Genomic DNA, 23,640 nt, shown 5'->3' with positions numbered 1-23,640 from the left:
AATAAGGCAAGGTTAATTAGTAAACTCATAGTAAAAAAAAAAACCCACTGGGGTATACTGATCAATTATTCACAATCTATATTAATGACTTGGATGAAGGAACCGAATGTTTGGTTGCTAAATTTGCTGATGACATAAAGATAAGTAGGAGAGTAAGTCGTGAAGAGGGCACAAAGAGTCTGCAAAGGGATGTAGATAGGTTGAGTGGGCAGAAACTTGGAAAATGGAGTAAATAGTGGGAAAATGTGAGCTTGTTCACCTTGGCAGGAAGAATAGAAAAGCAATGTATTATTTAAATGGAGAGGAACTACAGAAATCTGTGGTACAGAGGGATCTGGGTGTCCTAGTGTATGAATCTCAAAAAGCTAGCTTGTAGGTACAGCAAGTGATTAGGAAGGAAAAACGGAATGGCCTTTATTGTAAGCGGAATGGAGTATAAAAGTAGGAAAATGTTGTTGCAGCTGTACAGGGCATTAGTGAGACCACATCTGGGGCACTGTGCACAGTTTTGGTCTCTTTCCTTAAGGGGGGCTGGGGGGGGCGCTGTAATTGTATTAGAAGCAGTTCAAAGAAGATTCAAACATAAATAAAAACAAAAAAACTGCGGATGCTGGAAATCCAAAACAAAAACAGAATTACCTGGAAAAACTCAGCAGGTCTGGCAGCATCGGCGGAGAAGAAAAGAGCTGACGTTTCGAGTCCTCATGACCCTTCGACAGAACTTGAGTTCGAGTCCAGGAAAGAGCTGAAATATAAGCTGGTTTAAGGTGTGTGTGTGGGGGGCGGAGAGATAGAGAGACAGAGAGGTGGAGGGGGTTGGTGTGGTTGAAGATTCACTTGGCTAATTCCTAGGATGAAGATATTACCTTATGAGGCCAGGTTGAGCAGGTTAGGCCTATACCCAATGGAGTTTAGAAGAATGAGAAGATCTAATGTTACAACAGTGACTACACTGCAAAAGCACTTTATTTTATTCTTTGGGATGTGGGTGTCGCTGGCAAGGCCAGCATTTGTTGCCCATCCCTAATTGCCCTTGAACTGAGTGGCTTGCTGGGCCATTTCAGAGGGCAGTTAAGAGTCAACCACATTTCTGTGGGTCTGGAGCCACATGTAGGCCAGACCAGGTGAAGATGGCAGATTTCCTTCCCTAAAAGGACATTAGTAAATTAGATGGCTTCATGGTTATCATTACTGAGGTGAGATTTCAATTCCAGATTTTAGTGATTTAAGTTTCCACCAGCTGTTGTGTTGGGATTTGAACTTGTTTTTCCCGGAGCATTAGCCTCTGTATTACTAGCCCAGTGGTACCGCTTTGCCACCACCTCCCCAATGTTCATTCATATTTCATTGGCTGTAAAGCACTTTCAGACATTCTGAGGTTGTGAAAGTTACTATGGTTGTGCAAGTCTGTCTTTCTGTCCGTACCGTAGACATCTGCCAACCCTTCATCGTTGGGCGTTTGGTGGAGGACGAGCCTGAGCTGGAAAGCAGCTGGATATTCCTGCGAGTAACGGAGGACAAGCTCTTGGAGGTGGACCTGATGAACGCGGACATCCTGGAGAAACTGGAGCTGAGCAGCCTGACTGCCGTCCATACCTCTGAAGAGTTCTGGGAGGTAAGTCGAGTTTTGGAATAACCGCCGGGTTTACCCGTGGTCTCGGCTCTTGAGCATCACCCTCAGGATCTTGGTTTAGGTTCTTGTGTAGCACGCAGAATGGTGCACCATTTGGCCTGTTGTCTCCATACTAACTTTTGAAAGAGCTATCCAGTTAGTCCCACTCCCCCTGCTCTTTCCCTCTGCCCCTGCAATGTTTCCTTTTCAAGTATTTATCCGGTTCACTTTGGAAAAGTTACTATTGAATCTGCTTCCACTGCCCTTTCCCCTTTCGGGTAGTGCCTTCCATGCTGTGTTTAAAAAAAAAAATCAAACACAAATCCTGGCTCTCTGGGCTTCAGGGAATGTGCCCTGCACCCCTTCAATAATTTCCCCAAGAGCTACTGTTATAACTAACGTGCTCTTTCTCCTCCTCATTGTCCGATGAGTCTAACATAGTTCAAGTAAATCGCAGGGCTTTGATTCCCAACTAAAATGATCCTGATGGTCTGGTTCTCTTGATTATAACAACAGTGTATCTCAAAGTCTTTTCACAGCAGATCTGCCGGCCGTGCATGTATATGTTTTGTGCGTGTATATGTTTTTGCTTCGTGGGAGTAGGTGAGAGGGGGCCTGTGTCACTGCACACTGTTTAAAGCAACACCTCACTTCCAGCAAGTTGAATGTTTCCCATTCCTCGGACATTGGCTTTTGGTGAAGAACACCTGGGGACTTGTCTACTTTGTCATTTTCCAGCAGACTTGAGGCAGGCAGTGACCTGCGTTCATTAACTTGTCTGCTTAAGAAGATAAGAAACAAGTTGATCTATTTTAATAAAGCACTGGTGGATCTGCTGATGATGAGAGCAGGATTGCTGTATCCAGTTGCACGTTGAGTTCCCTTTAGGTGTGTGGCTGAGAATCGACAGCAGTGCCATGTTCAGACTTGCAGGTACTCGTTTCTCGCCGAGAGCGACTGTCAAGAACAGCCAGTGCCCATTGGGTTAAAAAAAGATCCTCACTGTCATTGTCACAGGTAGGTGTGCATGCACTGGCACAGACGCTACCTCTGGTAAGATGTGCTGGGAAAAGGTGATCTCTCACTCACACCCTCCCTTATATGTCCAGCACTAACGCACCACGTATAAGCCGGGCATGCTGTCCTTGTGGAGGGGAGGGTCTATGTCGACACTTAGCTGGGCTTATTTTTTTATGTGCCCATTGGCAGCAGCAGATCTTTTTTTCTTTTCATTCATGGGATGTGGGTGTCGCTGGCTAGGACAGCATTTGTTGCCTCATCCCTAATTGCCCCTTGAGAAGGTGGGGGTGAGCCACCTTGGATGGTTGCAGTCCATGTGGTGTAGGTACACTCACAATGCTGTTGGGGAGGGAGTTTCAGGATTTTTGATCAGTGACAGTGAAAGAAGGGTGATATAATTTGAAGTCAAGATGGTGTGTGGCTTGGAAGCCAACTTGCAGGTGGTGGTGTTCCCTAAGTGCTAGACTCTATTATAAAGGAAATCAGAACACTTGGGGAAAAAAATGGTAGGATTGAGCAGAGTCAACATGGATTTATGAAAGGAAAATCATGTTTGACAAACTTGTTAGAGTTTTTTGAGGATGTTACTAGCAGGATAGATATTGGGGAACCAGTGGATATAGTTTGTATTTGGATTTTCAATGCTTTCAATAAGTTCCTAAGTTAGTAAACAAAATTCAAGCTCATGAGATTGGAAGAAATATACTGGCGTGGATCGAGAATTGGTTAACGGACAGAAAACAGAGAGTAGGAACAAACAGGTCGTTCTCAGGTTGGCAGGTGGTGACTAGTGGTGTACCGCGTGGATCAGTAGTTGGACCCCAGCTATTCGTAATCTAGAGCGGTGATTTGGATGTGGGGACAAAATGTGCTATTTCCAAGTTTGCTGATGCCACAAAACTAAGTGGAAATGTGGGTTGTGAGGAGGATGCAAAGAGGCTTCAAGAGGATTTAGACGGGCTTAGTGAGCGAGCAAGAATATGGCAGATGGAATATAAAGTGAAAAAATGTGAAGTTATCCACTTTGGTAGGAAAAACAGAAATGCAGGGTATTTCTTGAATGGGGAGAGATTGGGAAGTTTTGATGTCCAAAGAGACCTGGGTGCCCTTGGACATGAGTCGCTGAAAGCTGACATGCAGCTGTAACAAGCAAAGGTAAATCGTCGTCGGCCTTTATTGCAAGAGGACTTGCATACAGGGGTAAAGATGTCTTACTGCATTTGTATAGAGCCTTTTCATAACTGAGACCGCACCTGGAGTATTGTATAGAGTTTTGATCTCCTTACCTAAGGAAGGATATACTTGCCAAAGAGGGAATGCAATGAAAGTTCACTAGACTGATTCTGGAAAAGCAGGATTGTCCTGTGAGGAGAGATTGGGGGAACTGAGCCTGTATTCTATAGAATTTAGAAGAATGAGAGGCGATCTCGTTGAAACATAAAGAAATCTTACAAGGTTCAGCAAAGTAGTTGCAGGAAGGATGTTTCCCCTGGCTGGTGAGTATAGGACCAGGGGACACAGTCTTCACTCAGAGGGTGGTAAATCTTGGGAATTCTCTAATCCAGAGAGCTGTGGAGACAGTCATTGAGTATGTCCATGACACAGATCGATAAATTTCTAGGTAGCAAAGACATTGAGGGAAATGTGTATTGCAGGAAAATTGCATCGAGGTAGATCATCAGCCATGATCTAGTTGAATGGTGAATAGGCTCGAGGGTCCAAATAACCTATCCCGTTCCTATGTTCCCGTGCATCTGCTGCCCTTGTCCTTCTAGGTGATAGAGGATGGTGTACACTGCTGCCACTGCGTTGATGGTTGAGGGTGTCTTTTGGTAATGAGGAGCCTGGATACATAGTTGGGCATGGGGGTGGGTAGAGGGGTTGGGTAGTGGTTGCTGTGTGTTTATTTTTTTTGTTAGTTTCACCTCCCTTCCTCTCCTGATGCTGATGTTGGGTTCTCGAGAGCTGTCTTAATTCCCTTACAACTTGCTCATTCTTCATTGTACACTAAGCTAGCAAACCCTGCTGATCAAAACATTGGCAGGTAAAATAAAGGAAAATCCAAAGTTATTTTACAAGTACCTTAAGGGCAAGAGGATAACTAGGGAAAGAGTAGGGCCCACTAAGGACCATAGTGGTAATTTGTGTGTGGAGCCGGAAGATGTAAATAGGGTTCTAAAAGAATACTTTGTGTCGGTGTTCAGAAGTGAGAGGGACGACATGGGTATGGAAATCAGGCTGACGGACTGTTACATAATTAAAGAAATTAGCATAGAAAGGGAGGAGATTCTAAGTGGTCTGACAGGCTTAAAAGTAGATAAATCTCCAGGCCCGGATGAAATGTATCCCAGGCTGTTGAGTGAGACAAGTGAGGAGATAGGGGCGCTGGCAATAATTTTCCATACCTCTCTGGCCACAGGAGAGGTGCCAGAGGACTGGAGGACAGCCAATGTGGGATTGTTATTCAAGAAGGGAAGAAGGGATAAACCAGGGAACTACAGGCCAGTCAGTCTAACCTCAGTGGTGGGGAAACTATTGGAAGCAATTGTGAGGGACAGAATGAACCTACACTTGGAGAGGCAAGCATTAATCAATGACAGTCAGTTTGGGTTTTGTTAAGGGGAGGTCATGTCTGACCAATTTGATTGAATTTTTTGAAGAGGTGACCAGGTGTAGTGATGAGGGCAATGCATTTGACTTGGACTTCAGCAAGGCTTTTGATTAAAGTCCCTCATAGGTGAAGGTAAGAGCCAATGGGATCCAAGGCAATTTGGCGAATTGGCTGAGTGGCAGGAAGCAGAGGGTGGTGGTTGAGGGTTGTTTTTGTGACTGGATGCCTGTGTCCAGTGGTGTTCCACAGGGATAGGTGTTGGGGGCACGGGAATACACGGTGAAAGGTAGGACCCTGGGAAGTACCGAGGATCAGAGTGACTTTGGTGTGCATGTCCACCAGTCCCTTAAGGTAGTGGGGCAGGTAGATAACGTGGATAAGACGATATATGGGATACTTGCCTTTATTAGCCGAGGTGTGGAATATAAGAGCAGGGAGGTTATGCTTTAACTGTATAAAACGCTGGTTAGGCCACAGCTAGGGAATTGTGTGTAGTTCTGGAATCGGCATTATAAGGAGGATGTGATTGCACTAGAGAGAGTGCAGAGGAGATTTACCAGGATGATGGAGAGTTTGAGGAGAGATTGGATAGACTGGGGTTATTTTCCCTGGAGCAGAGGAGATTGAGGGGGGACATGATTGAGGTGTATAAAATTATGAGGGGCATAGGTAGGGTAGACAGGAAGGAACTTGTCCCCTTGCTGGAAGGATCCAGGGGGCATAGATTTAAGGTAAGGGGCAGGAGGTTTAGAGGGGATGTGAGGAAGAATTTTTTCACCCAGAGGGCGGTGGGAATCTGGAACTCACTGCCTGAAAGGGTGGTAGAGGCAGAAACCCTCATTACATTTAAGAAGTATTTGGATGTGTACTTGCGATGCCATGACATACAAGGCTATGGGCCTATTGCTGGAAAATGTGATTAGAATAGTTAGGTACCTGTTTGACCGATGCAGACTCAATGGGCCAAAGGGCCTTTTTCTGTGCTGTGGACCTCTATGACTCTTATGACTGTATGACTCTAACTGTGGATGGAAGCATCAAGCCGAACCTTCATCCTACCCTTTGGGTATTGGCTTTTTCTTCCTTGCCTCCGTCGAGGCCACATCCCACTGCTGCTCTGAAGGAGCTCGACGCAGACCAGGAATCAACCCTCGAGTGCCTCCTGGTCTACAAAACACATTATCCCCTCACCAGAGCTCATTGTAGCTTCTCCCACCAAGAGACCTGCTGACATGGTATGTTGATGACTTTTCATGTCTAATTATGGGGTTTGTGTTGTGTGAGGTCCCAGATTCTTCACGGGTGACAGGCCACTAGCTTCACTAAGTGTCATTACAGTGCTCCGGGTGTGTCACACACCTTGCTGGTTTCCCCCGCCCCACTTCTGAGTCACTGCTCTACTAACGTGTTAGGATCTTCTGTCTCCTCTGCCGTTTCCAGTCTTCGTGCCCATTAGAATGGGTGACGTTCTCACGCCACACCAGCCAAAGCTGATGGGTCCCTCACTTAGTTTGGCACAGTTGTTGACTTGTGATCCCTGGGGATGGATGTTGGTGTACACAGCCAGTTATCTGGAGAGAGTTGTATGATAGTTTCTGTCCTGTACGTTTCCTAGGAAAGGGGTGGTTGGGCAGTGGGGTGGAATCTTTTTTACCACAAGTGGTTGCAATCTCCCCAGCCTCTCCTCCACCTGATGATGGCTTTTGCGAGGTGCGTGTTGTGCTTCCCCACCACTCTCTCCTAGCCGCAGCCAAGACCCTGCCGTAACATGATCTTCTTTATTCCAGGAAAATAATTCTGAGTCTTGCCTTTCTCGGCAGAGCAGAGGACAGGTTCTCCCCGCGGTGGAGTGTCGCTTCAGTTACATCCGCAGGGACAAACGCAGGAGGAAGTATGTGATCCTAGACAAGAACCCCCAGGAGACATCTGAGGTGAGTGTGGTAAAGAAACTTTCTGGGCACCACAACTTAGGATGGAAGTATTGGCCTTGAAAGGAGCCCAGCGTAGACTGACGAGAGTTTCGCTGCAAAGAGCGACATGTTGTTGAAACTTTTCATCTTGCATTTATCAGGACAAGTGCAAGAGTTCCAAATGATCACAACAACGTATATCACAGGAGAAGGGCTGCTAATTGGTTGGCAAGGTGACTCTGGCCGAGGTGTTCCTGTGAAGAAAGTGACGGGAAGCTAGCCCTGGTTAATTCAAAACTATCATGATTCCATGATTGGATAGCACTTGCTAAGCAATCCTGAGTGCGCTAAAGCTATACTAACAACCAATTTAAGATAATCAGTCGCGCTCCTGACATGGATCAATTACGCTTGTTATTCGTATGCAGGGACCTGTTCTCTGCAAACAATATGAATATGTTCAGGCCTTGCAGCTTTTTTGAATTACCCCAGCCAAATCTTTCAGGAGTGAAATTAGGAAACATTTTTGTGCGCACAGGGTGGTAGAAGATTGGGGCTTTCTTCAGCAAGCGGGTCAGTACTTTGTCAGTTGTTAATTTTAAATCAGAGATTGATGGATTTTATTAACCAATGGTATTAAGGGATATAGGGTAAAGGAGGGGACATATGGAGTTAGGTCACAGATCAACCATGATCTCATAAAAGCAGGAGCAGGCAATTCAACCTATTGAGTCTGCTCCACCATTCAATACGATCATATCATAAGAAATAGGAACACAAGTGTACCATTCAGTTCCTCGAGCTGGTCCGCCATTATTATGTTTTGAATTCCACATTCCCATCTAGCCCCGATAACCTTTGATTCTCTTGCCTAACAAGAATCTATCTACCTCTGCCTTAAAAATATTCAATGACCCCGCCTCCACCACCTTTTGAGGCAGAGAGTTCCAAAATCGCACAACCCTCAGAGAGAAAAAATTCTCCTCTTCTCTGTCGTAAAAGGGAGACCCCTAACTTTAAAACAGTGCCCCCTAGTTCTGGATTCACCCACCAAGTGGAGACATCCTTTTGATGTCCATCTTGTCGAGGCTGTTTTGGATCTTATATACTTCAATCAAGTCACCCCTCACTCTTCTAAACTCCAGTGGAAACAAGCCCAGTCTGTCCAACCTTTTCTCATAAGACAACCCGCTCATTCCAGGTATCAAGCTAGTAAACCTCCTTTGAACCACCTCCAATGCATTTACAGCCTTCCTTAAATAAAGAGACAAAAACTGCACACAGTATTCGAGGTGCAGTCTCACCAATGCCCTGTATAACTGAAGCATAACATCCTTACTTTTATGTTCAATCCCCCTCATAATAAAGGATAGCACCCTATTAGCCGCCTTAATTATTTGCTGTACCTGCATACTAACATTTTGTGACTCATGTTCTAGAACACCTAGATCACTCTGCACCTCAGAATTATGCAGCCATTCTCCATTTAAGTAATATTCTGTTTTTTTGTTCTTCCTGCCAAAGTGAATAACTTCACATTTTCCCACATTAAACTCCATTTCCAGATCTTTGCCCAGTCACTCAACCTATCTATATCCAACTGTAACCTCCTCGTCCTCTTCACAACATACTTTTCTACCTATGTCATCTGCAAATTTAGCTACCATGTCTTCACTCCCCTCATCTAAGTCTTTGATGTAAATTGTAAAAATTTGAGGCCCCAGTACAGACCCCACTCATCACATCCTGCCAATCAGAAAAAGACCCATTTACTCATACTCTCTGCTTTCTGCCAGCCAGCCAATCTTCTGTCCATGCTACACCATGAGCTTTTATTTTCTGTAATCTTTGATGTGGCACCTTATCAAATGCCTTCTGGCAATCCAAGAACAGTACCTCTACAGGCACCCCTTTATCCACTGCACATGTTACTCCTTCAAAAAAATTCCAGTAGGTTGGTTAAACATGATTCTTCTTCCACAAAACCATGCTGACTCTTCCCGCTTGCCTTGAGCTCTTCTAAGTTTCCAGCCATAACCTTCTTAATGATCGATTCTAATAACTAAGGGTTGCCAACTCTCCATGAATGGCCTGGAGTCTCCAGGAATTGAAGATCAATCTCCAGAACACTGTTGTGTGCAACCCTGAGGAAAAGTTATTAAAAAATTATTTGTTTTATTTTTTTGAACATTTCTCTTTACTATATGTATAGCATTGACATTGGAGGGGGAGAAAAGGCTTGTTTGGCCTACGGTCAAGCATAATCCAATTGGGTACTGAGTCTTTTTGCTTTCCAGTTGGTGTAGGAAGGCAGTACGTCACAAGGATAGATGTGTTGGCCGGCTAATGGCTGGAGTGTTGGGCAAGTCGTGATGAAACCTCCAGGAATACATTCAATCACAGTTGGCAACCCTAATCATAGCTGATCTGATTGTGGCCTTAACTCCACTTTCCGGCCCGCCCCCCCGGTCCTTGACACTCTTGTCAATCAAAAATCTGTCCAGTTTAGCCTTGAATATATTCCAATCCTGAGCCTCCACTATTCACTGTTATTTTTTATTCATTCATAAGAGGTGGGTGCCGCTGGCTAGGTCAGCATTTATTGCCCATTCCTAATTGCCCTTGAGAAGGTGCTGGTGAGCTGTTTCCTTGAACTGCTGCAGTCCATGTGGTGTAGATACACCCACAGTACTGTTGGAGAGAGCTCCAGGGTTTTTCCTAGCAACAGTGAAGGAACGATGATATATTTCCAAGTCAAGATGGCGAGCGGCTTGGAGGGGAACTTCCAGGTGGTGGTGTTCTCATGTGTCTGCTGCCCTTGATCTTCTACATGGTAGCAGTCATGAGTTTGGAAGGTGGTGTCTAAGAAGCCTTGGTGAGTTGCTGCAGTGCATCTTCTAGATGATGCACACACTGCTGTCACTGTTTGTCATTGGTGGAGGGAGTCAATGTTGAAGGTGGTGGATGGGGTGCTAATCAAGTGGGCTAGTTTGTCCTGGGTGGTGTTGAGCTTCTTGAATGCTGTTGGAGTTGCACTCATCCAGGCAAGTGGAGGGTATTCCATCACATTCCTGACTTGTGCCTTGTAGATGATGGACAGGCTTTGGGGAGTAAGGAGGTGAGTTACTTGCTGCAGAATTCCTAGTCTCTGACCTCTTGCAGCCGCAGTATTTATATGGCTAGTCCAGTTCAGTTTCTGGTCAATGGTAACCCCCCAGGAAAACTTTTGATCCATCATGGCTGTGTCAACTCTTTGAAGGAGCTAGCCAATTAGTCCCACACCTCACTCTCTTTCCCAATGACCCTGCAAATTGTTCCTTGTTAAGTATTTCTCCAATTTCCTTTTGAGAGTGAGTATTGAATCTGCTTCCACTGCCCTTTTTGGTGGGGAATGGGGTGGTTTCACTAGCATACCAGTTATGTGATTGGTTTAGTAATCTGGAGACATGAATGCAGATTCCAATGCAGCAGCTGGGAAATTTAAATTGAATTCATTAAAACCTGGAATAAAAAGATAGTATCAAGAACTGTGATCATGAGGCTTCTGAATTGTTGTAAAAACCCATCTGGTTCACTAATGGCCCTTAGGGAAAGAAATCTGCTGTCCTTAGCCAATCCTGGTCTACATGTGACTTCCGACCCACAGTAACGTGGATGACTCCTAGAAACATAGAAATTAGGAGCAGGCGTATGTCATTTGACCCTTCTGGCCTTTTCCACCATTCAGTATGATCATGGCTGATCCTTTATCTCAACGCCATACTCCCACTCTCTCCCCATACCCCTTGGCACCTTGAGTCCAGAAATCTATCTCTTTCAATCTTAAATATATTCAGTGACTTGGCCTCCACACCCTTCTGTGATAGAGAATTCCACAGGTTCACCACCTGCTGAGTGAAGAGGTTTCTCCTCATCTTAGTCCTAAATGGTCTACCCAGTATCCTGAGACTGTGACCCCTTGTTCTAAACTCCCAGCCAGAAGAAATATTATCCCTGCATCCAGTCTGCCCCATCCCAGTCAGAATTTTTATAGGTTTCAGTGAGATCTCCTCTCATTCTTCCACACTCCAGTGATTACAGGCCCAATCTCTTCTCATACAACAATCCTGCCATCCCAGGAATCAATCTGGTGAGCCCTAGCTGCACTCCCTCAATGGCAAGTATATCCTTTTTTAGGTAAGGAGACCAAAACTGTACACTATACTCCAGGTGCAGTCTCACCAAGGTTCTGTACAGATGCAGTAAGACATCCTTGCTCCTGTACTCAAGCCCTCTCTCAATGAAGGCCAACATACCATTTGCCTTCCTAACTGCTTGCTGCACCTGTATGCTTGCTTTCAGTGATTGGTGTACAAGGACACCCAGGTCTCTTTGTACACCAACATTTCCCAATCCATCACCATTTAAGCAATACTCTGCCATTCTGTTTTCCCTACCTAAGTGGATAACTTCACATTTATCCACGTTATACTGTATCTGCCATGTATTTGCCCACTCACTCAACCTGTCTAAATCGCCTTGAAGCCTCTTAACACCCTCCTCGTCGCTCACATTCCCACCAAGTTCTGTGTCGTCAGCAAACTTAGAAACATTACATTTGGTTCCCTCATCCAAATCGTTGATATATATTGTGAATAGCTGGGGCCCAAGCACTGATCCCTGCGGTATCCCACTAGTCACCGCCTGCCATTCCGAAAAAGACCCATTTATTCCTACTCTCTGTCTCCTGTCTGCTAACCCAAGTTACAATCCATGCCAATATATTACCCCCAATCCTGTGTGCTTTAATCTTGCACACTAACCTCTTATGTGGGCCTTTATCAAAAGCTTTCTGAAAATCCAAATACACCACATCCACTGCTTCTCCCTTATCTATTCTGCTAGTTACATCCTCAAAAAACTCCAGTAGGTTTGTCAAACATGATTTCCCCTTCATAAATCCATGTTGACTTTGTCTAATCTCGTTGATATTTTCTAAGTGTCCTGTTATCACATCCTTTATAAGAGACTCTAGCATTTTCCCTATTACTGAGGTTAAGCTAACCAGTCTGTAATTCACTGTTTTCTCCCTCCTTTTTTAAATAGTGGGGTTACATTTGTCACCCTCCGATCTACTGGGACTGTCCCAGAATCTACAGAATTTTGGAAGATGACAACCAACACATCCACTATTTCCATGGCCACCTCCTTTAGTGCCCTGGGATGTAGATTATCAGGCCCTGGGAATTTATTGGCTTTCAGTCCCATTAATTCCTCTAGCACTGTTTTTTAATAATACTAATTCTCTTCAATTCCTCCTTCTCACTAGATCTTTGGTTCCCTAGTATTTCTGGGAAGTTATTTTGTGTCTTCCTCCATGAAGACAGAACTGGAGTAGATGTTTGATTGCTCTGCCATTTCCTGGTTCTCTATCATAAATTCTCCCGTTGCGGACTGGAAGGGACCTACACTATTTCTTTTTACATATTTTTAGAAGCTTTTACAGTCTGCTTTTATGTTCCTTGCAAGTTTACTCTCATACTCTATTTTTCCCCTCTTGATCAATCTCTGTTGGCCCCTCCTTTGCTGCCTCTTAACTGCTCTCTGAAGTGGCCTGGCAAGACACTCAGTTGTCAAAGAGACAACTTGGCACCACTTTCTCAGGCAATTGGTGAGGGGCAACAAATAACAGACTTGCCAGTGATGCCTCTCCATGAAGGAATTTTAAAAATCCCCTTCAGGCAGGTGCACTCCAGATCATAAAAGCTCACTGTGGCTTTAAAAAAAACCTCACCTCCCCCCACACCCCCCGGTTTGATTGTGTCAATTAGTTTAAATCAAAGTCTTCAGGTGAGTGCACCCCACCCACCCCGTTCGCCCTCTCCACAGGAAGCAGTTTCTCCTTATTTACTCAATCTAAACCTTTCGCAATTTTGAGTAACTATTAAATCTCCTCTTAACCTCCTCCTGCTATGAGGAGAACTCTTTGCGTCAAAGGTGGATTTATTTTTTTATACTGATGGAGGACCTCGGCCACTGCCCCTGGTCCCCACGCCCTAAGACTCCAGCTGTTTTCTCTCCTTCCAGATGCTGATTAAGATCCTGAATGAAGCACTTGAAGCCAATCAGCGAGCAACGCATGAGGGTTTCCCCAAACTCCAGTGTCTGAAGTGCCATCATGAGTTCATTGTAACCGAGCAGGAGAGCCAGTCTGGTCAGCTGCTCCCAGAGGGTTCAAGCATCGGGCGAGTGGATGACCCAGATGATCTGCAGGGTAAGTGACTTGAGCACATGCTGCCCCATTGCCTCCTCTGAGGGCTGCGGTCATTCCATCGGGGTGATTGCTAACAATGCATGCTGAGCGCTTCCAATTGTTCTGATCGTGTCTGCAGAGAGAGGTGAGAATGTGAGTGGGTTCCCTCTCTTCCCCATCCCCCCCACTCTCTTCCCCACCCCCCCCCACTCTCTTCCCCACCCCCCCCCACTCTCTTCCCCACCCCCCCCCACTCTCTTCCCCACCCCCCCCACTCTCTTCCCCACCCCCCCCACTCTCTTCCCCACCCCCCCCACTCTCTTCCCCACCCCCCCCACTCTCTTCCCCACCCCCCCCACTCTCTTCCCCACCCCCCCCACTCTCTTCCCCACCCCCCCCACTCTCTTCCCCACCCCCCCCACTCTCTTCCCCACCCCCCCCACTCTCTTCCCCACCCCCCCCCACTCTCTTCCCCACCCCCCCCCACTCTCTTCCCCACCCCCCCCCACTCTCTTCCCCACCCCCCCCCACTCTCTTCCCCACCCCCCCCACTCTCTTCCCCACCCCCCCCACTCTCTTCCCCACCCCCCCCACTCTCTTCCCCACCCCCCCCACTCTCTTCCCCACCCCCCCCACTCTCTTCCCCACCCCCCCCACTCTCTTCCCCACCCCCCCCACTCTCTTCCCCACCCCCCCCCCACTCTCTTCCCCACCCCCCCCCCACTCTCTTCCCCACCCCCCCCACTCTCTTCCCCACCCCCCCCACTCTCTTCCCCTCCCCCCCCACTCTCTTCCCCACCCCCCCCACTCTCTTCCCCACCCCCCCCACTCTCTTCCCCACCCCCCCCACTCTCTTCCCCTCCCCCCCCACTCTCTTCCCCACCCCCCCCACTCTCTTCCCCACCCCCCCCACTCTCTTCCCCTCCCCCCCCACTCTCTTCCCCTCCCCCCCCACTCTCTTCCCCACCCCCCCCACTCTCTTCCCCACCCCCCCCCCACTCTCTTCCCCACCCCCCCCACTCTCTTCCCCACCCCCCCCCCACTCTCTTCCCCACCCCCCCCCCACTCTCTTCCCCACCCCCCCCCCCACTCTCTTCCCCACCCCCCCACTCTCTTCCCCACCCCCCCACTCTCTTCCCCACCCCCCCACTCTCTTCCCCACCCCCCCACTCTCTTCCCCACCCCCCCACTCTCTTCCCCACCCCCCCACTCTCTTCCCCACCCCCCCACTCTCTTCCCCACCCCCCCACTCTCTTCCCCACCCCCCCACTCTCTTCCCCACCCCCCCCACTCTCTTCCCCACCCCCCCACTCTCTTCCCCACCCCCCCACTCTCTTCCCCACCCCCCCACTCTCTTCCCCACCCCCCCACTCTCTTCCCCACCCCCCCACTCTCTTCCCCACCCCCCCACTCTCTTCCCCACCCCCCCCCTCTCTTCCCCACCCCCCCCACTCTCTTCCCCACCCCCCCCACTCTCTTCCCCACCCCCCCCACTCTCTTCCCCTCCCCCCCCACTCTCTTCCCACCCCCCCCACTCTCTTCCCCACCCCCCCCACTCTCTTCCCCACCCCCCCCACTCTCTTCCCCACCCCCCCCACTCTCTTCCCCACCCCCCCCACTCTCTTCCCCACCCCCCCCACTCTCTTCCCCACCCCCCCCACTCTCTTCCCCTCCCCCCCCACTCTCTTCCCCTCCCCCCCCACTCTCTTCCCCTCCCCCTCCACTCTCTTCCCCTCCCCCCCCACTCTCTTCCCCTCCCCACCCCCCCCCACTCTCTTCCCCTCCCCACCCCCCCCACTCTCTTCCCCTCCCCACCCCCCCCACTCTCTTCCCCTCCCCACCCCCCCCACTCTCTTCCCCTCCCCACCCCCCCCACTCTCTTCCCCTCCCCACCCCCCCCACTCTCTTCCCCTCCCCACCCCCCCCACTCTCTTCCCCTCCCACCCCCCCCACTCTCTTCCCTTGCCCCCCCCCCACTCTCTTCCCCTCCCACCCCCCCCACTCTCTTCCCCTCCCCACCCCCCCCACTCTCTTCCCCTCCCCCCCCACTCTCTTCCCCTCCCACCCCCCCCACTCTCTTCCCTTGCCCCCCCCCCACTCTCTTCCCCTCCCACCCCCCCCCACTCTCTTCCCCTCCCCACCCCCCCCACTCTCTTCCCCTCCCCCCCCACTCTCTTCCCCTCCCCCCCCCCCCACTCTCTTCCCCACCCCCCCCACTCTCTTCCCCACCCCCCCCACTCTCTTCCCTTGCCCCCCCCACTCTCTTCCTTCCCTCCCCCCCACACGCTCTTTCGCTCTCTCCTTCCCCCCCCCCCCCCCCACTCTGGTAATGCAAGCTGCACTGTTGCTGTACCATGTAGTGCCAGCAGGTGGGGATAGCTCACTGCCTTCCACTTGTATTAGCAAAGACGTGAGTTTTTTTGGCCCCGCTTCTCAGTGGTTCATGTAAGTCACTGGTCGTCAAATTGTGGTCTGCAAAATGGTGGTGAACCCTGCGGGTTCGCTAGATGGTCCTTGGGCTTGTCCAAAATGCACGGCACTGATGCACAACTTCACCGCTGAGGCCATGCAAGAGTGCAGGCCAGAAACCTCACCCCCTCCGCACAGCCACAAGCAGCACAAATGTTGGTTTAGAAGCAAGATTTATTCCTGTTTATTTTGCTTGATTAATTTAGGTGCAAGATGAGAATTAGTCTCTCAAAAGAAGATTATTGTGATGGTTTTCTAACACAGAGTTAATTAAGTATACAATATCTTAGGCTTTATTAATAGGGGCATAGAGTACAAGAGCAGGGAGGTTATGCTGAGCTTATATAAGACACTGGTTAGACCTCAGTTGGAGTATTGTGGACAGTTCTGGGTGCCACACTATAGGAAGGATGTGATCACATTGGAGAAAGTGCAGAAGAGATTTACAAAAATGGTTCCAGGGATGAGGAGTTATGAAGATAGGTTGGAAAAGTTGGGACTGTTCTCCTTGGAGAGAAGACTAAGAGAAGATTTGATTGACTTGCTCAAAATCCTGAGAGGACTGGGTAGAGTGAATAGGGGGAAACTGTTTCCCGCTCATCAAGGGATCAAGAACGACGGGGAGGGGTGGGGGGGGAGTGCAGATTTAAAGTGATTTGCAAAGAAGCAAATGTGAGGTGTGAGAAAATATTTTCACACAGTAATTCGGATCTGGAATCCCCTGCCTGGAAGTGTGGTGGAGGCAGGTTCGATCGAGGCGTTCAAGAGGACATTAGATGATTATTTGGATAGAAACAAAGTGCAGGAGTACGGGGACAAGGCAGGAGAATGGCACTAGGTCATAATGCTCATTTGAAGTGCCAGTGCAGACACGATGGGCCAAATGGCCACTCCCTGCGCCATAACAATTCTGATTGTGACATATTAAAATGTTTCAAATAAATGTGTTTGCTTGTAGGGTGAATGTTTATAACATGAAAATGTCTATACTCTTGTTTCTGGCATAAGATTGCCAACCCTCCAGGATCGGCCTGGAGTCTCCAAGAATTGAAAATCAATCTCCAGGACACTGCTGTGTGCAAACCTGATAAACCTTCGGGACATTTCCTAGTTTAAATATTTTTTGAACGTTTCTCTTTACCAGAGATAAAAATATTGAAAATGGTGGGGAGGGGAGGGTGGAAGGCTGTTTGTCTGACAGTCAAGCATCACCCAATTGGGTAATGAGTCTTATTGCTTTCCGATTGGTGTAGGAAGGCCGTATGTCACGGGGATGGATGTGTTGGCCGACTAATGGCTGGAGTGTGGGGGCAAGTCATGTGATGAAACCTCCTGGAATACATTTAACCACAGTTGTCAACCTTATTCTGGCCTCAACTAATGATTTGCCTATGATGTTTAGTTAAAGAGATTCACAAATTTATTTCATTTGCGTAGTGAAAAAGCAGTGAAATATTTATGGCTTCTATAAGCATGTACACTACGGCCAGTAGATGGTCTGCGTAGTCTTTTGTCCTGCTTAAGTGACCTGTGGATAATAAAGCTTGAGAACCACTGGCATTAGTGAATTCCCCATTTCCATCGTTCCACCATTGGCGGCCATGCCCTCAGCTGTTTTGTCTCTAAGCCCTGGAATCCCCTCCCTAAACCTCTCCGCCACTCTGCACCTCACTCCCTCTCCTCTTTTAAGACCTCCCTCTTTGAGCAGGCTTTTGGTCATCTGTCCAAAAATCTCCTTATGTGGCTCAGTGTTATATTTTGTTTGATAGTGTTCCCCTGTAACGCCTCAGGGAGTTTTACCCTATTAAGGCACTATGTAGGCAGAAGCAGTCATCGTTAACAATTCCATCTGTGTAAAAGCGTTGGCTTTGAAACATGGAAGGGGAGACAGAGGAGCACAGCTACAACTCTTATCAAAAGTTACCTGAGCCTCTGCAGCCTGAAAGGTGTTTGTTGTTGTTGTTTTTTCTCTCTGTAGCCGATGAACCTTCGAAGACCTCGCCCGCCTGCCCCAAATGCGCAAGCAAAATTGTGATCATGCTGCCAACCGAAATGGAGACGTGCAGCAGCACACCCATCCAGACCGAGGCTCTCAAAGTGGATGTCTTAAAGATAGCCTTCACAGACGAAAGTACCACGGGGAGTTTGAAGGTGAGTCACCAGGTGCGCCTCGAATTCCGTCGTCGGGAGTTCTTTTCTTTTGTTCGTGGGATGTGGGCATTGCTGGCAAGGCCAGGATTTGCTGCCCATCCCTCATTGCCCTTGATCATAAGAAATAGGAACAGGAGTAGGCCATTCGGCCCCCCTCAAGCCTGCTCCTCCAGTCAGAAAGATCATGGCTGATCTGATCCTAACTCCATGTACCTAGCGCCCATTTCCCCCACCTTCTCCCCGTAACCCGGCACATGCTTCCTTCACAGATAATAATCCCAACTCCCTCCTAAATGCCTCGATTGAATCTGAATCTGTCTCCACCTTGTTCTCCGGCAGCGCATTCCAGACCTTAACCACTCGCTGAGTGAAAAAGTTTCCCCTCATGTCATTGTTGCTTCTTTTGCCAATTACTTTAAATCTGTGCCCTCTGGCTCTCAATCCTTTCACCAGTGGGGATAGATTCTCTCTTACCTACCCTATTCATGATTTTGAATACCTCTATCAAATGTCCTGATATTGTAGATTTATTTATCTGTGCACGTCTCACCTTGCATTTCAGTAGGACTTTGATCCTATTTGTCTGAGCAGAGATTTGATCCAAGCACCAGAGGCAAAAAATTAGCATTGATTGTATAGAACGTTGGTTAGGTAACACTTGGAGTTACCGTGCACTGTTCTGGACTCCATATTATACAAAGGACATAGAGACACTAGAAAAACTGCCACATTCTTTCACTAGAATGATACTGAAAACACAAGGGAGAAAGATTGAACAAGCTTGGGGCTCTTTAGGAAAAGGGTTGAGGGGCTGACCTGATTGAGGCTTTTGAAGGTAAGGGAGACAAAGCGAGGACGTTTCCATTTATGGGGGAGTTTGGCACGAGAGGCCATCAACATAAGATGGTCACTAATAAACCCAATAGGGAACTGGGGAGAATCTTCTTTACCCAGAGAGTGGGGAGGATATGGATGTCGCTGCCAGGAGTGGTTAAGGCTAATAGTGTAGATGCATTTAAGGGGAAGCTGGGTAAACACAGGAGGTAAAAGGAATAGAAGAATATGTTGATAGGATGAGATGAAGAGAGGTGGAAAGGGGCTCATGTGGAGCATAAACCCAGGCATGTACCGGTTGGATTGAATGGCCTATTTCCGCGCTGTAAATGCTCTGTAATGTACTGTTGGTCTTGTTCCTGTTCCGTAGAGTATTGAATCCCCGAGCAGAGTGAGTTTGGATGCCGGGCCTGGAGCTTCGGGTGACGGTGCTGCCGGCGCCTTGAGCGTGGACCCAGCAAACTACTACTCCGCCGTCAGCAAGAACGCCAGCTTCTACTTCGAGTGCGACCAGAGCTGCAGCAGCAGCAGCCTGAGGGACGGGAGCCGCGTGTCGGACGGCTCATCGGGGGACGTGGACCGCGGGCCGGCGGCACTGGACCAGTCCGTGTCCAGGGTGTCCCGGGCCAGCTCCAGCCCTGGCTTGTACGGCAGCAGCTTCAACCAGAGGGCAAGCACCAACTCGCACACCGGCAGCCTGACCTGGAGCTACCGATACGGCACCCCTGTGGGGTCTACATTGACACCGAGCTCGTCGCACTCTGAATGCAGGGATGACCCCACTACACTCAGTAAAGGTTAGCAATAGTTGCAGGTTATGGAGAACATAAAGGACAGAATTGTAGAATGGTCGCAGCGCAGAAAGAGGACCTTCGGCCCATCGTGTCCATGCTGGCTCTTTGCCAAAACAACCTGCCCAGCTTTGTTCATTTATCCTTTCACGGGATGTGGGTGTCCCTGGCTGGGCCAGCATTTGTTGCCCATCCCTAACTGCCCTTGAACTGAGTGGCTTGCTCGGTCATTTCAGGGGGCAGTTAAGAGTCAACCTCATTTGCTGCAGGTCTGGAGTCACATGTAGGCCAGACCGGGTAAGGACAGCAGATTTCCTTCCCTAAAGGACATTAGTGAACCAGATGGGTTTTTTGCAACAACCAATGATAGTTTCATGGTCATCGTTATAGATTTATTAATTGAATTTAAATTCCACCAGCAGCTGTGATGGGATTTGAACCCATGTCTCTCCCCCCCCCACCCGCCACCACCACCACCACCCCGGTCAGGGCATTAAGATAAAAGCAAAATCCTGCAAATGCTGGAAACCTGAAACAACAGCAGAAAATGCTGGAAAAACGCAGCAGGACTTTCAGCATCAGTCCAGCTTTGGAGAAGAGTCATATGGACTCAAAACGTTAACTCTGTTTCTCTCTCTACAGATGCTGTCAGACCTGCTGAGTTTTTCCTGTTTTTATCCCCAGAGCATTAGCCCTGGGCCTCTGGATTACTAGCCCAGTGACATCCCCACTAGGCCTCCATGATAGGAGCAGGGGAAAGCCATAGAGCTTCTTAAGGCTGCTCCTCCTGTTCAATATGGCTGATCTTGTACCCCCATATCCCTTAATAAAAAGCTTGGGAATGTTTTACTACGTTATTGGGAGTCAACGGTGTAGTGCTAATGTCACAGGACTAATATCCAGAAGCCCAGGCTAAAGCTCTGGAGACATGGGTTCAAATCCCACCACGGCAGCTGGTAGAATTTTAATTCAGTTAACTGAAAACTAAGTCTCAGTAATTGTTGTAAAACCCCAATCTGGTTCACTAATGTCCCGGTCTGGCCTACATGTGACTCCAGACCCACAGCAATGTGGTGTTGACCCTTATCTGGCCTCTGAAATGGCCGAGCGCGATACTCAGTTCAAGGGCAGTTAGGTAAACGCAAAACACTGTGGCTGCTGGAGATCTGAAATAAAAACAGAGAATGTCGGGAAAAACTCAGCAGGTCTGGCAGCATTTGTGGAGAGGGAAACAGAGTTTGACGTTTCGAATCCTTATGACCCTTCTTCAGGGCAACAAATGCTGGCCTTGACAGCAACACCCCTCAAAGAATTCAAAACAATAAAGGTGCTGTGGCGTGCAAGTTTTAAGTGGTCAGGAACATTTAGAATTGTCCATCTGTCTTTTCTTTCTGCTTCTAACTCCTAATGTTTAGTCTTGCATCTGTTGTCACTGGAATCTTTAACCTGAGTAGGCTGTCAGCATTAATCTCACCCTGTTCACTTCAGAATCTCACTCTGACTTGATAATTTTTTTGACCCAAGTTCCCCCCCCCCCCACCTTTGCTGTCGCTGTAAGTTTCGCCGTTCGAGTTACCTTTCTTTTTTTGCCTCCTCCAGGAGCCGAGTTCAATCTGTCTGTCGAAGATTTTCAGACCATTGACCACAGGCTGAAGCTGTTCCTGGATGTTGAGATTTTTGGTGAAGATAAGGAGGAGTATCAGTGCTTCATCAAGGTGAGGCAGCTTGGAGGCAGGATCTTCACACAGGTGGAATGCTGCACTGGGTGGAGCGTCAAAACTGGTGTAGGCCATTCAGCCCCTCGAGCCTGTTTTCCCCCATTAAATGAAATCAAAACTGGCCTGTGACCTAACTCCATAAAACCATGTGGAATTGTTCCCTACCCTCAATACCTTTGGATAAACTATCAATCTCAGCTTTTAAATTTACCATTGATCAGGCATTTGACATTGTGGAAGAGAATTCCAAACTTCTACCACCCTGTGTGTGGAGAAGTGTTTCCTAATTTCTCCCCTGAAAGGTCTGGCTCCAATTTTGCAAATCTGCCCCCCCCCCACCCCCGCTCCACCTAGTTCAAGACTCCTCAACCAGTGGAAATAATTTCTCTCCGTCTACCCTATCTGTTCCCCTAACTATCTTAAACTTCAGTCAAATCACCCCTTATCCTTCTTTAATCCAGGGAATATATAATCCTAGATAAAAACAAAAAACTGCAGATGCTGGAAATCCAAAACAAAAACAGAATTACCTGTTTAAAAACTCAGCAGATCTGGCAGCATTGGCGAAGAAGAAAAGAGTTGACGTTTCGAGTCCTCATGACCTCTGTGGAAGGGTCATGAGAACTCGAAACGTCAACTCCTTTCTTCTCTGCTGACGTTGCCAGACCTGCTGAGTTTTTCCAGGTAATTCTGTAATATACAATCCTAGTTTGTATAATCTCTTCATAACTCAACCCTTGGGATCCAAATATCATTCTGATGAAACTATGCTGCACTCTTTCAAAGGCCGATATATCCTTCCTAATGTGCAGTGCCTAGAACTGAAAGGAGGGGGTGTTCAAAGTGAACGATTGGAGGTTGGTTATAGAGGATTACTAGGAAGAAAGATCGATGCGAATAATGTCTAGTGCCGACCTTGGCTCTGCAGGAAGCACTCTCACCTGAGTCAGAGAGCCCTGGGTTTCACTCCACAAGAGTTGAGCACAAAACAATGGCTGAAGCTCCCAATGCCAGGGTTCTGCAGTGCTGGAAGTGCCGCCTTTCTGATGAGATGTCAAAGGAGAGCTGTGTCTGCCCTCTCAGGTGGATGCCAAAGATGCTACAGACACTTTTTCGAAGAAGAGCAGGGGAGTTCTCCCTAGTGTCCTGGCCCAATGTTTATTTCCTCAACCAATATCACTATCAAGCAGACTTTCGGGCCGTTATCACTTTGCTATTTGCGGGAGCTTGCTGTGCACAAATTAGTCGCTGTTTTTCTACATTACGACATTGGATACACTTGGTGTCTCGCTGGCTGTAAAGTGGTTTGGGAGATGCTGAGATCATGAAGGGACTAAATAAATGCAAGTTTTTCTTCCCCGGAGGGATGATGAAAAGGAGAATCAGGATCTCACCCCTGCTGTGTCAGTAGCTAAACCAATTGGTCTGGTACTTCCCCATGCAACCCAAGCGAGGCATCGGGCTATCCCCTGCTTAGGTGTTGGGTTAGCTGATTGGGGTGGGTGGGGCTTTACTTGTATTGCCTGGGATGGGCAAGCAAAATTCAGCGAGCTCTGATCGTTATCTGGCGATCCCATAGGTGCTTACAGCTTAGAAGGAGGCCATTCAGCCCATCTTGTATGCTAGAACATCACACCTCATCCCACGGACCTGCTCTTCCCTCTTCCAAAGCCCTAACTCATTCAAGACATTTATCCATTCTTACTGACAGTCCCATCCTTAACTTCCCCCTTTGAAACATACTAAAATCCTGACAGGGATGGACAAACTGGATGCAGGGATGATGTTTCCTGTGGCTGGTGGGTCTAGAACAAGGTCACAGGCTCAGGATACAGGGTAGACCATTTAGGACTGAGATGAGGAGAAACTTCTTCAGTCAGAGGGTGGTGAAACTATGGAATTGCCTATCACAGAGGGCTGCGGAGGCCAGGTCACTGAATATATTTAAGAAGGAAATAGATTCCTAGACTCTGAAGGTATTAAGGGGTTTGGGGTGAGAGCGGGAGCACGGTGTTGGGATAGAGGATCAGCCATGGTCATATTGAATGGCGGGGCAGGCTTGAAGGGCCGAACGGCCTACTCCTCCTATTTTCTATGTTAAAACCTCCCTCGAAAAGAAGTTGCTCCTAACTCACCACCTCACTCTCTTTGCGACCACTTTAAATTACAGGCCTCTCATCACTGACTCTAACCGGCAGGCCCCCCTTTGCTAAGCCCTTTGTCAATTTAAAAGCCTCCTTCCTGAGAGTGCCTGTGTGCGGGGAGGAGGAGCTGGCGCAAGCAGGATTTCTG

General features: G+C 48.2%; 1 protein-coding gene across 3 annotated transcripts in view; it reads left to right on the top strand.

The window, feature by feature from the left end:
- The window catches only part of LOC121284842 (serine/threonine kinase 11 interacting protein), a 106,575-nt gene that overhangs the window by 42,690 nt on the left and 40,245 nt on the right, over positions 1-23,640 (top strand). For 2 of the 3 annotated variants that reach the window (XM_041200636.1, XM_041200635.1), the window contains exons 15-20: positions 1,431-1,615; positions 7,031-7,174; positions 13,220-13,406; positions 17,833-18,005; positions 19,210-19,636; positions 21,230-21,345. In XM_041200636.1, coding sequence (XP_041056570.1) covers positions 1,431-1,615; positions 7,031-7,174; positions 13,220-13,406; positions 17,833-18,005; positions 19,210-19,636; positions 21,230-21,345 — 1,232 coding nt within the window. The remainder of the gene's footprint in view (positions 1-1,430; positions 1,616-7,030; positions 7,175-13,219; positions 13,407-17,832; positions 18,006-19,209; positions 19,637-21,229; positions 21,346-23,640) is intronic. The other variant, XM_041200637.1, reaches the window with a different exon arrangement.

The sequence above is a fragment of the Carcharodon carcharias genome, chromosome 12 (genome assembly GCF_017639515.1).
Source record: "Carcharodon carcharias isolate sCarCar2 chromosome 12, sCarCar2.pri, whole genome shotgun sequence".
In the NCBI taxonomy this organism is placed as follows: domain Eukaryota; kingdom Metazoa; phylum Chordata; class Chondrichthyes; order Lamniformes; family Lamnidae; genus Carcharodon; species Carcharodon carcharias.
This window is presented reverse-complemented; position numbering and strand designations above follow the sequence as displayed.